This window comes from Chiloscyllium plagiosum, unplaced genomic scaffold, assembly GCF_037043375.1.
Source record: "Chiloscyllium plagiosum isolate Xiang-an unplaced genomic scaffold, Cpla_swu_hap1 HiC_scaffold_14, whole genome shotgun sequence".
Lineage (NCBI taxonomy): Eukaryota > Metazoa > Chordata > Chondrichthyes > Orectolobiformes > Hemiscylliidae > Chiloscyllium > Chiloscyllium plagiosum.
Window position 1 is genome coordinate 14,992,904 of NW_028270152.1, and position 15,479 is coordinate 15,008,382.

Sequence of the window (15,479 nt, forward strand, 5' to 3'; positions counted from 1 at the left end):
CACAATGCAAAGGTGTGCGGGTTAGATAGATCAGCCATGCTGAATTGCCCCATTATGTCCCTGTTAAGTGGGTTAGCCATTGGAAATAAAGGGTGAGTCTGCGTGGGATGTTCTTTAGAGGGTCAGTGTGGACATGCTGGGCCGAATGACTTGCTCCTACACTGTAGGGATTCTATGAATGTGGTGGAACTGGCTTCTGGTTGAGTGTGATGCCCCCTGCAGTTCAATGGCCGATAGGTCAAACTTGGGAGTGGTGCTGGATGGTGGCTAACGTCTGCTGGTCATGCTCTAACGTGAGGCTTTGAAAGGAGGCAGATTGCACAAAATTAATTTATTTCTGAAGGCTTGATATAAAAGAGTCACAACAACAGAGACTGCTTTGTCCCTTTCCTTCACATTGCTCCTGATAGAAAGCATCAAAGCAAGACATTTTCTGTCAATCTCTGAACACCTACGTCAGTATTTGTCTGACCTTTCCTTGTTTCTGAGAGTCGGGTCACTGGATTGGCCCACAGGCCTGGGAAACGTCCCATGGTGATTAGCCATCAATTCCTGCAGAATGGTTGACTGGGACTCCCACTCATACCGCCTGCCATCATCGAAGGATTTGCAGACCAATTTGTTGGGCCACACTGTGAAGGCCCCTGAGGTGAGGCGGACTTTCTTCTCTCTGAGGGTTGAGAGGCTTTGGAACACTTTGCCACAGAGCGCTGTGGGGGTAGACAGCCTGTGTATATTTAAGGCTGAGACAGATAGATATATTCGTAACCAGCAGGGGGATGGAGGGTTATTGAGAAACGGCAGGAGAGTGAATGTGAGGAATGTCAGATCACAATCCAATGGAATGGTGGAGCAGGATCAAGGAGCCAAAGGGTCTACTCCAGTTCTGTATGGTCTAACCTCCCATGGTGTTGGACTCAAACTGGAGTTGCTGGGCCAGAGGAAGGAACATTATATTGTACCACAAGATCTGCTCCATATAGAAATTTAGCCCTGTAATCAGTCAGAGCTGTCTGATACACATACTGACCAACATTCCTGATGGATTTGCAGATTATCGCTCCTGATGCAGATGATTGCCTCATGGAAGAGGTTGATCATCAATGCTCACCATTCCTGATGAAGGGCTTTTGCCCGAAACGTCAACTCTCCTGCTCCCTCGGATGCTGCCTGACCTGCTGTGCTTGTCCAGCACCACACTCTCGACTCTGATCTCCAGCGTCTGTAGCATTTTGCCTAATGCTCGTTATGTGCCCATTTCTATCTGAAACTTCACGTTAAATCCAGGTCCCTCTCCGCCTCCTTCTCGGGTGAACATAAAAAATTGATAAAATTCATGCACTGACACCTCCACATCATAAAAGGTGATCACACAATTTTGAAGAAAGAGGGAGGTTTTGAACCCTAATGTCTTGAACAATGTTTATTCTTCAACCGAAATCATTCAAAGATTATCAACTTGTTGTAATGCAATAACTTGTGGCATCTTGCTTCGTGCTGGTGAGCTGTCACATCTTTTGAATCACAACAGTGTCTCCACTTCATTAGCTGGAGAGTAGTTTTGGAGCTCTTGAGTCTGGGAAAGGCAATACATGAACCCATAGCTCTTTCTTTCTCTTTGATGTCTACAATATTGATTTGAAAACAGGACACAGGTATGCGGATGATTTTCAGGAAACCAGGATCCTGGAGAGGGGGACAGGCCTAGGGTACAGATGCCCAGCCCTCTTCCTCTCTGTAGGCCTGGGATCCAAGCTTTTTTGGCCATCACAGTTAAAGTCAAGTCTACCTTCACCTACTGTTCTCTATAGAAACACTGTTGTATTTATTGAACTTTATTGTTTATCCCAAATTGGAACTCCACATCACTGATTTTTAAAAAATATTGACATTTATGTTTGGATGGCATCGTGGAACAATTCGATCTCAGAACACCGACAGTGCGAAAGGGGCCATTCAGCCCATCAAGCCTGCACTGACCCTCTGAAGAGCAACCCACCCAGACCCACCCCATCCCTGTAGTCCTGCATTTCCCATGGCCAGTCCATCTATCCTGCACACTACAAGACAATTCCCTGGCTAATCCACCAAGCGATACATCCCTGGACACGATGGAACAACTTATCATGGCCAATCCACCTAATCTGCAGATCTTTGGATTGTGGGTGGAAACCCACACAGGCATGGGGAGAACGTGCAAACTCCACACAGAAAATCCCCCAAAGGTGGAAACAAACCTGGGTCCCTAGCACTGTGAGGCGGCAGTGCCAACCACTGAGCCATCGCACCACCCCATCTGTGCATCATTAGCAAAATGGGAGATTGAGGGGGCACCTGATTAAGGTCTACAAAATCATGAAGGGTATAGACAGGGTGGATAGAGACAAGCTTCTACCCAGGGTGAAGGATTCAATAACGAGAGGTCACCCGTTCAAGGTGAGAGGTGAAAAGTTTAAGGGGGCTACAGACAGAAAGTACTTTACACAGAGGGTGGTAGGTGCCTGAAATGCATTGCCAGCAGAGGTAGTAGAGGCAGGCACGGTAGATTCATTTAAGGTGCATCAGGACAGATGCATAAGTAGGTGGGGAGCAGAAAGATACAGATCCTTAGGAATTGGGTGATTAGGTTAGACAATGGATTTGGATCGGCACAGGCTTGGAAGGCCGAAGGGCCTGTTCCTGTGCTGTAAATTTTCTTTGTTCTCTTTGTATTACAACACAGATCTGTGTCAGGAAAATCTTGAACCCAGGTCCTTCTGGCTTAGAGGTAGGGGCACTACCACTGTGTTACAAGATCCTTACTCACCTTCTTTATAGCTTATGCCAACTCGAATTGTACTCATGCATCACGTCTGACCCTCGCACCCTCTGATGGAGTTATGCCCCCTTCTTGACTCTCTATTACCCATCCCTTGTTGGTGTAAAACCCTCCTAATGGTTGACAACGCATGTTGCCAACTTGAGCTGGACATATTCCTGGAGATTTCGCCACATGTGATCTCATGCCCCACCCCTGGATCCCGCCCAACTCCACCCGTCAGAAGGTGAATCGACTCTTCATTTTGATTGGATTCTTGGCTGTCAATCAAATAGTCTTCCATTTCATGGCAGCTATTATAGAACATAGAACATTACAGCGCAGTACAGGCCCTTCGGCCCTCGATGTTGTGCCGCCCTGTCATACTAATCTGAAGCCTATCCCACCTACACTTATTGTAAAGAATAGCCTTTTACTTAAAATATTTATGCTCTGGCAGGTTAATCTCTGCAGGGTCTGGGAGAGGTCAGCCGTTCTTTTCTGGGCACTAGCATCCATTGTTCCTTTAGTTTTTATTAGAATAGGGAGATGGTTGTTCTTGACAGGTGCAAACCTGATGGGCTGAAGGGCCTGTTTCTATGCTCTGTCATCTGTGATAAAGTGAGGTGCTGGAAAAGCACAGCAGGTCAGGCAGCCTCCAAGGAGCAAAACAGCTGACATTTCGGGAAGGACCTTTCTTCAAGACTATGTTACGCACAAAAACGTTGACTCTCCTGCTCCTCGGATACTGCCTGACCTGCTTTTCCAGTGCCACGCTTTATCAATGCAGAGTTCCCAACAGCACAGAAACAGACCCTTCAGCCCATCAGACCCGTACGTGTCGGGAACAACCCCCCTCACTATTCTAATAAAAAAACAAAAGAACTGTGGATGCTGGATATCAGAAACAAAAGCCGAAATTCCTGGAAAAGCTCTAGCAGGTCTGAGTTCTGAGGAAGGGTCACTGAACCCGAAACGTTAACCCTGATTTCCCTCCAATGCTGCTGCCAGACCTGCTTTGCAGCATCTTCTGCTTTTATCTCTGACCCTGCTATTCCACTAGGAGAAAGTGAGGACTGCAGATGCTGGAGATCAGGGCTGAAAAATGTGTTGCTGGAAAAGCGCAGCAGGTCAGGCAGCATCCAAGGAACAGAAGAATCGACTTTTCGGGCCTAAGCCCATTCCTGAAGAAGGGCTTATGCTCGAAATGTCGATTCTCCGGCTCCTTGGATGCTGCCTGACCTGCTGCGCTTTTCCAGCAACACATTTTTCAGCCTTGCTATTCCACTCCCATTTCCCTGCACTTGGACCATAGCTTTGACATTGCAAGCACACATCTAAATATTTCTGAAATGTTATAAGGGTTTCTGTCTCTGTCACCCTTACAGTCTGTGAGTCCCAGATTCCCATCACCCTCTGGGTGAGAAAATGTTCCCTCACCTCGTCGAAGCCTCAGCCTCTTACCTTAAATCTTCAACCCCCACCCCCGACCGATGATATCCTCAAGTTTGCAAGTTCCTCCCTGCCTATCCTATCTATGTGTCCCTCATAATGTCACACATTTCAATCATATCCTCCTTCTCATTCTGCCCTGGTCATGAAGATCTGATCCATCATCAGGAAAGACACTGTTAAACTTGAAGGGGTGCAGAAAAAGATTTACAAGGATGTTTGCCAGGGTTGGAGGGTTTGAGCTGTAGGGAGAAGCTGAATAGGCTGAGGCTGTTTTCCCTGGAGTGCTGGAGGCTGAGGGGTGACTTTACAGAGGTTTATGAAATCATGAGGGTCACGGATAGAGTGAATAGTCAAGGTCTAGATTAGAGTGGTGCTGGAAAAGCACAGCAGGTCAGACAGCATCCAAGGAGCAGGAAAATCAACGTTTCGGGCAAAAGCCCTTCATCAGGAATAGAGGAAGGGTGCCTGCAGGGTGGAGAGATAAATGAGTTGCAGTGGGAGAGAGGCTCCCTGAGATTCTTGTAGAGAGAGGAGGAAAACTTCTTCAAGGCAGGCATCCTTTGAATAGTCAAGGTCTCATTCCCCAGGGTAAGGGAGTCCAAAGCTAGGGGGCATTGGTTTAAAGTGAGAGGGAAAATATTTAAAAGGGACCAAAGGGGCAACTTTTTCACTCAGAGGGTGGTGCGTGTATGGAATGAGCTGCAAGAGGAAATGGTGGGGGCTGATACAATTATAGCATTTAAAAGTCATCTGGGTGGGCATATGATTAGGAAGAGATTAAAGGGATGTGGGTGAAATGCTGGCAAATGGGACTAGGTTAATTTAGGATATCTGGCCAGCATGGACAAGTTGGACCAAAGGGTCTGTTTTGGTGCTGTACATCTCTAAGACTCTCCGACTCTGTGACATTGTTGTTTGAGGGAGCATGCTGCTCGTAAGTTAGCTGCTGTATTTTTTCTCTGAATCACAAGACAGATTGCAGTCGGAAAGCATTTAATTGACTGCACGCCACTTTGGGAGATCCTGAGGTCACAAAAACCACTACATAACTGCAGATGCTGTCGTAAAGTTGTTGAAGAAAATTAAGTTGTTGCTGCCCAGATACGACATACATAACCAGGCTCAAAATAATTGTCGGTTTTAACATGTTTCGAGGGAAGTGGAGAATGGTCAGGAATATTGAGTCACACAAGTGATCTGACTGAAAATCTGTCATTAAATCATGAAAGTAGATCAGAAGATAATAAGAGCTCATGGTTGCACTCTTACAATCCTGACCCTCCAGCCTGTGACCCTAATGTGGTTATTTTTTATTGAGGGTTGCTCTGGGATCTGAGGCAACTCAGAGATACAGTGGAGTAGATTAGATTAGATTCCCTACAGTGCGGAAATAGGCCCTTCAGCCCAACAAGCCCACACTGGCCCTCTGAAGACCAACCTACCTAGACTCATTTCCCTCTAACTAATGCACAGAGCACTATGGGCAATTTAGCATGGCCAATTCACCTGACCTGCACATCCTTGGATTGTGGGAGGAAACCCACGCAGACACGAATGTGCAAACTCCACACAGACAGTCACTCGAGGCTGAAATCGAACCTGGGACCCTGGTGCTGTGAGGCAGCAGTGCTAACCACTGAGCCACCGTGTCACCCTTCATAAGGGAGGATTTTTTTTATTAAGTGAGTTATTCTGGATCAGGAATTGTACTGATAGCATAAACAAATTTAGAAAGAATGTACAAAAGAGAGTTTCAAAACTATTTAAGCAGGAGTATCTCCAGGGCAATGAGGAAAGAGTATGGGGAGGGGAATTTATCAGTTTTAAGAACCAGCATTTTTACAATGAGGTGATTGGTCTGTTTCTGTGCCATACGTCCCCACAGGGAAAATTTTGACCTGACTCCCTTTGAGTGGAATGTTGGAATTCCCTGTGCTGGTGATTACACTCACTCCGGAGAACAAAAGCAGCATTGCACCCAAACCTTTCAGTTTCCTGACAGCTGGGTTCCATTCAAATTCCCCCCTCTCCCCCCCCCCCCCAGCCGAGGGTAGAGGGAGACCGGAGCAGGAGTAGATCATTCAGACTTTCAGACCTGCTTTGCCATTCAATGGGATCATGGCTGATCCAGTTGTGACCTCAACTCCATGAGTCTATTCAATGCTGAACCGCAGGATCGCCCTGTCAGTGACCAGGGAGGAAGAATGCTTGGACTCAAACATCTGTTAGGCTGTTTCATACACTGTAGAGCATGTGGAAAGATAGTCAAGATGTAACTTGCATTAGTATAGTGCCAGGACAGTACAGAGCCCTTCACAGGCAATGAGATGTATTTGAAGTGCAATCAGTGTTGTGTGGAAGCACAACTGCCAATTTGTACACAGCATGGGGTGGCACGGTGGCTCAGTGGTTAGCACTGCTGCCTCACAGCACCAGGGACCCAGGTTCAATTCCCACCTTGGGTGACTGTCTGTGTGGAGTTTGCACATTCTCCCTGCCTCTGCGTGAGTTTCCTCTGGTTGCTCCGGTTTCCTCCCACAATCCAAAAGATATGTGGGTCAGGTGAATTGGCCATGCTAAATTGCTCATAGTGTTAGGTACATTAGTCAGGGGTAAATATAGGGGAATGGGTCTGGGTGGATTGCTCTTTGGAGGGTCACTGTGGACAGTTTCCATACTGTATGAAATCTAAAAAAAAACAAGCTCCCACTAATTGCAATGAACATAGAAGAACATAGAAGAATACAGCGCAGTACAGGCCCTTTGGCCCTCGATGTTGCGCCGATCCAAGCCCACCTAACCTATACTAACCCACTATCCTCCATATACCTATCCAATGCCCGCTTAAATGCCCATAAAGAGGGAGAGTCCACCACTGCTGCTGGCAGGGCATTCCATGAACTTACGACTCGCTGAGTGAAGAACCTACCCCTAACTTCAGTCCTATATCTACCCCCCCTTAATTTAAAGCTATGCCCCCTTGTAATACCCGACTCCATACGCGGGAAAAGGTTCACACTGTCAACCCTATCTAACCCCCTAATCATCTTGTACACTTCAATCAAGTCACCCCTAAACCTTCTTTTCTCTAATGAAAACAGCCCCAAGTGTCTCAGTCTTTCCTCATATGATCTTCCTTCCATACCAGGCAACATCCTGGTAAACCTCCTCTGCACCCGTTCCAGTGCCTCCACATCCTTCCTATAGTATGGCGACCAAAACTGCACACAATATTCCAGATGCGGCCGCACCAGAGTCTTATACAACTGCATCATGACCTCAGGACTCCGGAACTCAATTCCTCTACCAATAAAAGCCAGTACGCCATATGCCTTCCTCACCGCACTATTTACCTGGGTGGCAACTTTCAGAGATCTGTGTACATGGACACCAAGATCCCTCTGCTCATCCACACTACCAAGTATCCGACCATTAGCCCAGTACCCCATCTTTTTGTTATTCTTCCCAAAGTGAATCACCTCACACTTAGCTACATTGAATTCCATTTGCCACCTTTCTGCCCAGCTCTGCAGCTTCTCTATATCCTGCTGTAACCTGCCACATCCTTCCTCACTGTCAACAACTCCTCCGACTTTCGTATCATCCGCAAACTTGCTCACCCAACCTTCTAACCCCTCTTCCAGGTCATTTATAAAAATGACAAACAGCAATGGTCCCAAAACAGATCCTTGCGGAACACCACTAGTGACGGCACTTCATGAAGAAACTTTGCCATCAACTACTACCCTCTGTCTTCTTCCATCCAGCCAATTCCTAATCCAAACCTCCAACTCACCCTCAATGCCATATCTCCGTATTTTCTGCAGTAGCCTACCATGGGGAACCTTATCAAACGCCTTACTAAAATCCATATATACCACATCTACCGCTTTCCCCTCATCAACCTCCTTCGTCACCTTTTCAAAGAATTCAATAAGGTTTGTGAGGCACGACCTGCCCTTCACAAAACCATGCTGACTATCCTTGATCACATTATTCCTATCCAGATGTGCATAAATCCTATCCCTTACAATTCTCTCTAAGACTTTGCCCACAACAGAAGTGAGACTCACCGGCCTATAGTTACTAGGGTTATCCCTACTCCCCTTTTTGAACAAGGGAACCACATTTGCTATCCTCCAGTCTTCTGGCACTACTCCTGTAGACAAAGAGGACATAAAATCAAGGCCAATGACTCTGCAATCTCCTCCCTTGCTTCCCAGAGAATCCTAGGATAAATGCCATCAGGCCCAGGGGACTTATCTATTTTCACCTTTTCCAGGATTTCCAACACCTCTTCTCTACATACCTCAAAGCCATCCATTCTACTTATTTGTGACTCAGTATTCACATCGACGACAATGCCCTGTTCCTGAGTAAATACTGAAGAAAAGTATTCATTCAGTGTCTCCCCAATCTCTTCCGCCTCCACACGCAACTTCCCACTACTATCCTTGACTGGACCTATTCCTACCCTAGTCATTCTTTTATTCCTAAACCAATAACCAAACAGTTTTAATGATCCCCAGTACAGAATAACTAATGGCTAGGCCATCTGGGCTCCCCTGCTTTTCATTGAAAGATGCCACAGGATTTTCTTAATTCCACCACTGACGGTTCATAAAGCCTTAGTGTGGAAGTACCATCCACATCTTGGAGTGGGGCTTCAGTCCTATGGTTGAGAACCTAAATGAGGACTATGTCTGTGGTAGGGTCAGAGTACAGTGAAGCACTATGTGTAGGCTTCTCCATTACTCTCCCATCCTCAGCATATTCCAAAGCTGTAATCTCTGCCATCTTGGAAAACAAGGGCAGCAAACCCTGCAAGCTCCCCCGCAAACCACACCGTCCTGACTTGGAAATAAACCACCCCCTTCCTTCACTCCTTGATTGGTCAAAATCCCAGAACCTTCTTCCTGACAGCATTGTGGGTGCCCCTACCCCTTTGGGACTGCAATGGCTCAATGAGGCAGCTTCCCACCCCCTTGTCTGGGGCAATTAGGAATGGGCAAAAAAAATGCTGGTCTCACCAACACTTCCCACATTCCTTATATGAATGAAATAGGGTAATGGTGAGAACCCTTAAGGACAGATGGTGGCCTAGTGGTCTTATCACTGAAATGTTAATCCAAAGAGCCACGGTAATGTTCTGGGGACCCAGGCTTGAATCCTGCCACAGCAGATGGTGGAATTTGAATTCAATAAATGTCTGGAATTAAGAGTCTAATGATGAGCATGAGTCAATTGTTGGGGTAAAAGAAAACCCATTTGGTTCACTAATGCCAGGGAAGGAATCTGCCATCCTTACCTGGTCTGGCCTACATGTGACTCCAGACCCACAGCAATGTGGTCTTCTCTTAACTGCCCTCTGAGCAATTCAGTCAGAAGTCACATGGTTATATTCCATGAGGTTTATTTGAAACCACAAGTTTTTGGAACACTGCTCCTTTGTCAGGTGAAAAGTAAGAACTAAGGAACAGCACTCTGAAAACTTGCGATTTCAAATAAACCTGTTGGACTATAACCTGGTGTGGTGTGAGTGCTGACTTCATCCATGCCAGTCCAACACGGGCACATCCGCATCTGGGCATTTAGAGATGGGTAATAAATACCAGCCCAGCCAATGACACCCTCATCCTGTAAATGAATATAAAATAATTCATTTTATATTCATTTGGCTGCTGTAAACCTTGTTGAGTTGGAACCCAAGAACTTAACGACTTCAAAACCACGGGGGGAAACAAAGGGGGTTCTGAATATCCCCAGAGTTTCCAGACGAATTTACATTTGAGCTTCACATTGAAGGTTGGGTTTGTAATGGACCAGGGACTCACCCATGACCTGTCCAACCACTAAAACCCTGCATATTCCCACTTCCTAACAAAACGCTTCCCTTGCCCCTGAAATGCAGACCTTACTCCCTAAAGGGACCAATCGATTCCCAATCCCGTTTAAACATCCGGACGCTCGGTCACAGGGCGGATGTTCGAACACACTCCAGTTTATTGTAAACTTCACCTTTCTTCCGAACAGACTTCAATCTCTCCCCAGCACCCACTCCCCCTGCAAAAGGAATCAGATCTGCCTGCCGTCTTTTTCCTCTCTCTTTACATTGATGTTTTGAAAAAGAGAAAGGTTTTTCTTGAGAGGGTTAATGAGAGCACCAAATGCAGGAACATAGGGGAGGATGTTCCTGGCTGACAGCTGCTTATTTTACTGTGTTACAAACTGGTTTCTTCAGAGCCTGAGGGAGGCGTGACCCTGGGTGTAGGGACGAGGAGGAGCTCCCTACATATAAAGCCCACCAGAAACGCTTTCCCTCTCTCGGACCAATATAGACCAGGGATAAGGCGGCGGTGTCTGCAGTAAATCGAAACCCTGCAACCTCTTAGGGGGCGGAGGTGACCACTCTGCCGGTCCTTTTCCTGCTGCTGTCCCTCTCCCCTCCTAAATTCGCCACCTGCCAGGATTTTAAGAAACCTCAAGGCAGTTTCACCAACAGCAGCGAAAGAACGCTCCGGTAAAGGTGTCACTTCGGAACTGTTTAAAACTGTCACAAACAAAATGAAGGGTTTACTCTGTCCGACACAAACTCTCAGTAGCCTCCTGCTGCTGCTCCTCAGTCTGACTGGTCTACAGAATGTGAGAGCTAAAATGAATATTCCCAGACTTCGACTGTCCTACAAAGGTATGTAGCTATTTAACTTTTGGATACAGAAATGTATTTTGAAAATCAAAAGCTACACTTTTTAAAAAAAAATCACCAAGTCATTCATTGATTTTGAATACTATAAGTTGTTAGCTCTTGTGACTGAATTTCAAGAGAATTGCCAGTTCTGAAACTGTCTGGTTCATCAAGACAGTAGCATCTTTTGTACTGCATTCAGCTGATTTGGTCAATTGTAGATGAACCGAGCTGAGATGCATATGACTAAGACACTTGTCAATGGATGTTTTCCATCGATTATTGATTGGTGAATTGGCTAGAACTGTCACTTTTTTTTTTGAAAAAGTCTTTTATTCCTGCCTTTCCATTTTGTTTATGAAATAGATCAGTCTCACCCTTTGGTCATTGTGCAGGTTGGTTTAAACAACTAAACTGAAACAAAGAGCTATAGATGCTGGAAATCTGATTTTTAAAAAAACCACAGAATTTGCTGAAGGAACTCAGCAGGTCTGGTAGCATCTGTATGAAGAAAGCAGCATTAACACTTTGTCCTTTCTTCAGAACTGGGGGTCACTGGACTCCAAACGTTAACTCTGCTTTCTCTCCACCGATGCTGTCAGACCTGCTGAGTTTCTCCAGCAATATCTGGCTTTGGCTTAAAGAGATGTGGCCTTTGGCTGAGCTGTGATTTGCCATTGCAGAGTACCAGTTTGAATGACTGATAATTGCCCAGTGAGTTTTGGTGAGTTTAGCCCAGTCTAACAGCATCAGTTCGGAGATAATGCAACAGAGCATGGATATTCCCTGGGAGGTCAAACCTTTGTGCATATGTGTCTCGGGAGGGAATGCTGCTAGGGGTATGGTGAAGAATGAACTAATCTTGTTTTTTAAAGATCAATTGCTAGAAAAGTGTAGGAAATATGCAGTGGATGGGCTGGTGTTTGAAAAGGGGAAAATCTCCCTTTAATATGCCCAAGGAGTAAGCTGGGTTTATCCTGTTTCTGCAGGAGAGGAGAGAGAAAGGCAAGATGGGTGTGTGTGTGTGTGTGTGTCTCTGTGTGTGTGTGTGTGTGTCTCTGTGTGTGTGTGTGTGTCTGTGTGTGTGTGTGTGTCTCTGTGTGTGTGTGTGTGTGTCTGTGTGTCTCTGTGTGTCTGTGTAGCAGCTACTAACATCTGGATGCCATCAATCCAGCTGCAGATGTCAGCAGAGCTTCCCACCTGAATACTGCAGAAGGCTCCTACCTCTGAAATTAGCCTCTCTTGTCATGTTCCTGCCTGCAGTTTTCTGCCCATTTCTCCCATGTTTCTGCTTTTGATTTTAGATTTTTTTGTTTAGTGGTGGGTTAGCGGGTGCAAGGTTGACCGTTATCAGGTCGTTGAGTGCCTCTGATGTTTCTTATTTCAACTGCATTCATTTATTACGTGGAAGTAGTTTGGTGGCGTTAACATGATATCTGGAATATGCTGTCTGACAAAGTGTTGGAGGCAAAAAACTGCAGATGCTGGAATCCGAAATACATTGGCAGGAGGCTGGGAGAACACAGCAAGCCAGGCAGCATCAGGAGGTGGAGAAGTCGACATTTTGGATGTAACCCACCCCCAGTCCTGAAGAAGGGTTACACCCGAAACGTCAACTTCTCCACCTCCTGATGCTGCCTGGCTTGCTGTGTTCTCCCAGCCTCCCGCCTATATATGATAGTGTTGGAAGCAATCACATTCAAAAGGGGGATTGAATAAACACTTGAAATGATTAACAGGATAGCTTTGTCAATGAGCTAGGCAAGACACAATAGCCTGAATGGCCTCCTTCCCTACTGCCCTACCAATAGTTGTTTTGTATGCTGGGTTTGTAGGTTCCTGGGCACTCTAAGACTTTCACTGGCTTGAAGCCACATTTGCCCATTCTAATTTGTGTTATTTTGTGACTGTGTTCTCACTGAGCAACATTGCGAAGCTTGGCAGACTTTTCAGTAAATGCAGCCAGACGCTAATTGACTTGTAGCCAGATTTGCCCTCATAATTTGGGTTAATCTGAGCAGGATGACAAATCTTGGCCAAGGGCTATTTCAGTCTGACGCAAGAACATTAGGATTCAGAGAAAAACTTAAGCCCGCCTCTTTTGTTTTAAATCTTCTACCTACTAATTGCGTAATCCAATGAAATTGGGGTTGTTGAGCAGCCATGGCAACCAGGATCTTATTAATTCTTTCCATGGGATGTGGATGTTGCTGGCAAGGCCTGCATTCATTGCCCAGAAGACCGTAAGTCCAAAATAAATAGGAACAGTATAAGGCTGTCCAGTCCCTCAAGCCTGTAGGACTTGAGTAGGATCATGACTGATCCAACATTCCTCATATCCACTTTCCTGCCCTTTCCCTTTGATTCCCTCACTGATCAAGGATCTATTCGAGAGTGTGGGGCTGGAGAAGCACAGCAGGTCAGGCAGTATCTGAGGAGCAGGAGAGTCAATGTTTTGGGCAAAAGCCCTTTATCAAGAATGAAGGACTTTTGCCCAAAATGTTGATTTTCCTGCTCCTCAGATGCTGCCTGACCTGCTGTGCTTTTCCAGCACCACACTCTTGACTCTAATCTCCATTATCTGCAGTCCTCACTTTTGCCTGATCAAGGGTCTATCCATCTCAGTCTTAAATATAGACAAGAATTCCACCCCCCCCCCCTCCCCCCCCCCCGCCCCCCACAGCTCTCTGTGATAAGGAGTTCCAGAAACTCTCAACTCTCTGAGAGAAAAAAATCCCCCTGGTCTCAGTCTTAAATTGGACCCCCTTTCTTCTGAGACGCTGCCCTCTGGTTCTAGATTTTCCAATGAGGGAAAACAGCCCCCTCAGCATTTGCCCTGTCAAGCCCCTTGAGAATTCCTTATGTGTCAACAGCCCTGCTGAGGGCATTTCAGAGGCATATAAGAGTCAGTCACATTACTGAGGATGTGGACTCTCTTGTAGACCACACCAAGTAAGGGACAGGCAGGTTTACTCCCCATAAGGCATTTGTGAATTGAATAGAAATTTTTAACTGTCATTTTAATTTCCACAGGGCCTACCTTTCGATCCCAGATTGAATTAAAATTTCACCAACTACAATAGTAGAATCCCTACAGTGTAGAAACAGGCCATTTGACCCGACATGTCCACACTGACCCTCTGAAGAGAATCCCACCCAGACCCATTCCTTTACCATGTTATTTTCACATTTTTCCCCTGACTTGTGCACCTAGCCTACCCATCCCTGAACACTATGGGCAAATTAGCATGGCCAAATCACCCAAACCTGCGCGTCTTTGGACTGTGGACAGAAATCAGAGCACCCAGATGAAACCCATGCAGATACGGGGGGGCTAATGTGCAAACTCCACACACGGTTGCCCAAGGGTGGAATCAAACCTGGGTCCCTGGCACTGAGGCAGCAGTGCTAACCACTGAGCTGCCCATGTAGACTATGATGTCTGTTTGAAGAGCTAATGCACTCACAATGCTATGGTAGGATTTGAACAGTTGCCCCCAGAATATTAACCTAAATTACAAATCTAGTAATGTTACCATTATGCCAGCCTGTCTTAGAATTATTTTTAACTTGTGATACAAGAGTTTAATGGTCTGGTGGCAGTGCCTCTACCTCTAGACCAGAAGATTCAAGGCCGACCTCCCACTCAGGTGTGTCCTAACATCTCTGAAAAGCGTCACCAAAACCAATACATTACAGCAATGATTAGGTCACAGAAGTGCTATGGTGTAGAACAATGGCCATTTGGCCCATTGTGTCTGCACTAGCTCTTCAAACAGGCATCATAGTCTAGTACCAGTCTTCTGTTTTATCTCCATATTCTTGCATACCATTTCGATCCAAATGACCATCCAATGCCCTCTTCAATGCCTCAAATGAATCTGCCTCCAGCACACTTCCAGGCAGTACAACCCGTACCCTTCTTATACTTGAAAGCTACATCATTGACTGTGAATTGCGTCAGAACATCCTGAAAGATTCTGCTTTAAGTCAAACTCTTTCTTTATACTGAGGACCCAGAAATGGCAAACTCCCAGTGCTGCACAGCTTGGGGAACCATAAGTGCTCAATCATCTTATTCCCCCTGGGCGTGCTGTACTTGTCCGTGATATTTCAAACTGTCTCCCAAAATAATTTTGCTTTTGAATGGATCAGCTTCCAGGCTGCTGTGGGGAATGAGTTCCACCAGTGGCTTTAATTCTGTTCGATAAAGTCAGTGATTTATACAGCGCCATTATCAAACCTGTCATAACAGCTCCAAAGTACTTAAGGAACGATGAATTATTTTGTAGGGGATTTGTGAACAGACATAGCAATCTGATTGTGCATGGATGACCCTTGAATTGTTCTGTGGGATCTTTTACATCCACTCGAAAGGACAGACAGAGCGTCACTTTATCTTGTCCAAATGTTAGCTCTCCCACGGCGAAGCAGTGTTTCAGTGCTGTGCTGAGAATGTCAGCCCTCTTATACAGTACTTGGCTTTCCGGAGTGGAATGACACAGTAAAAGACTCTCCTGCAGGCGCACACGTTAGCAATGG

At 46.0% G+C, this 15,479-nt stretch overlaps 1 protein-coding gene across 2 annotated transcripts in view; it reads left to right on the top strand.

Annotated features, from left to right (window-relative positions):
• Positions 1-10,512: 10,512 nt before the first annotated feature.
• sema3g (semaphorin 3G) overlaps positions 10,513-15,479 on the top strand; it is a 194,635-nt gene continuing 189,668 nt past the window's right edge. The window contains exon 1 of one of the 2 annotated variants that reach the window (XM_043707662.2): positions 10,513-10,940. In XM_043707662.2, coding sequence (XP_043563597.1) covers positions 10,817-10,940 — 124 coding nt within the window. In that variant the 5' untranslated portion in view covers positions 10,513-10,816. The remainder of the gene's footprint in view (positions 10,941-15,479) is intronic. The other variant, XM_043707661.2, reaches the window with a different exon arrangement.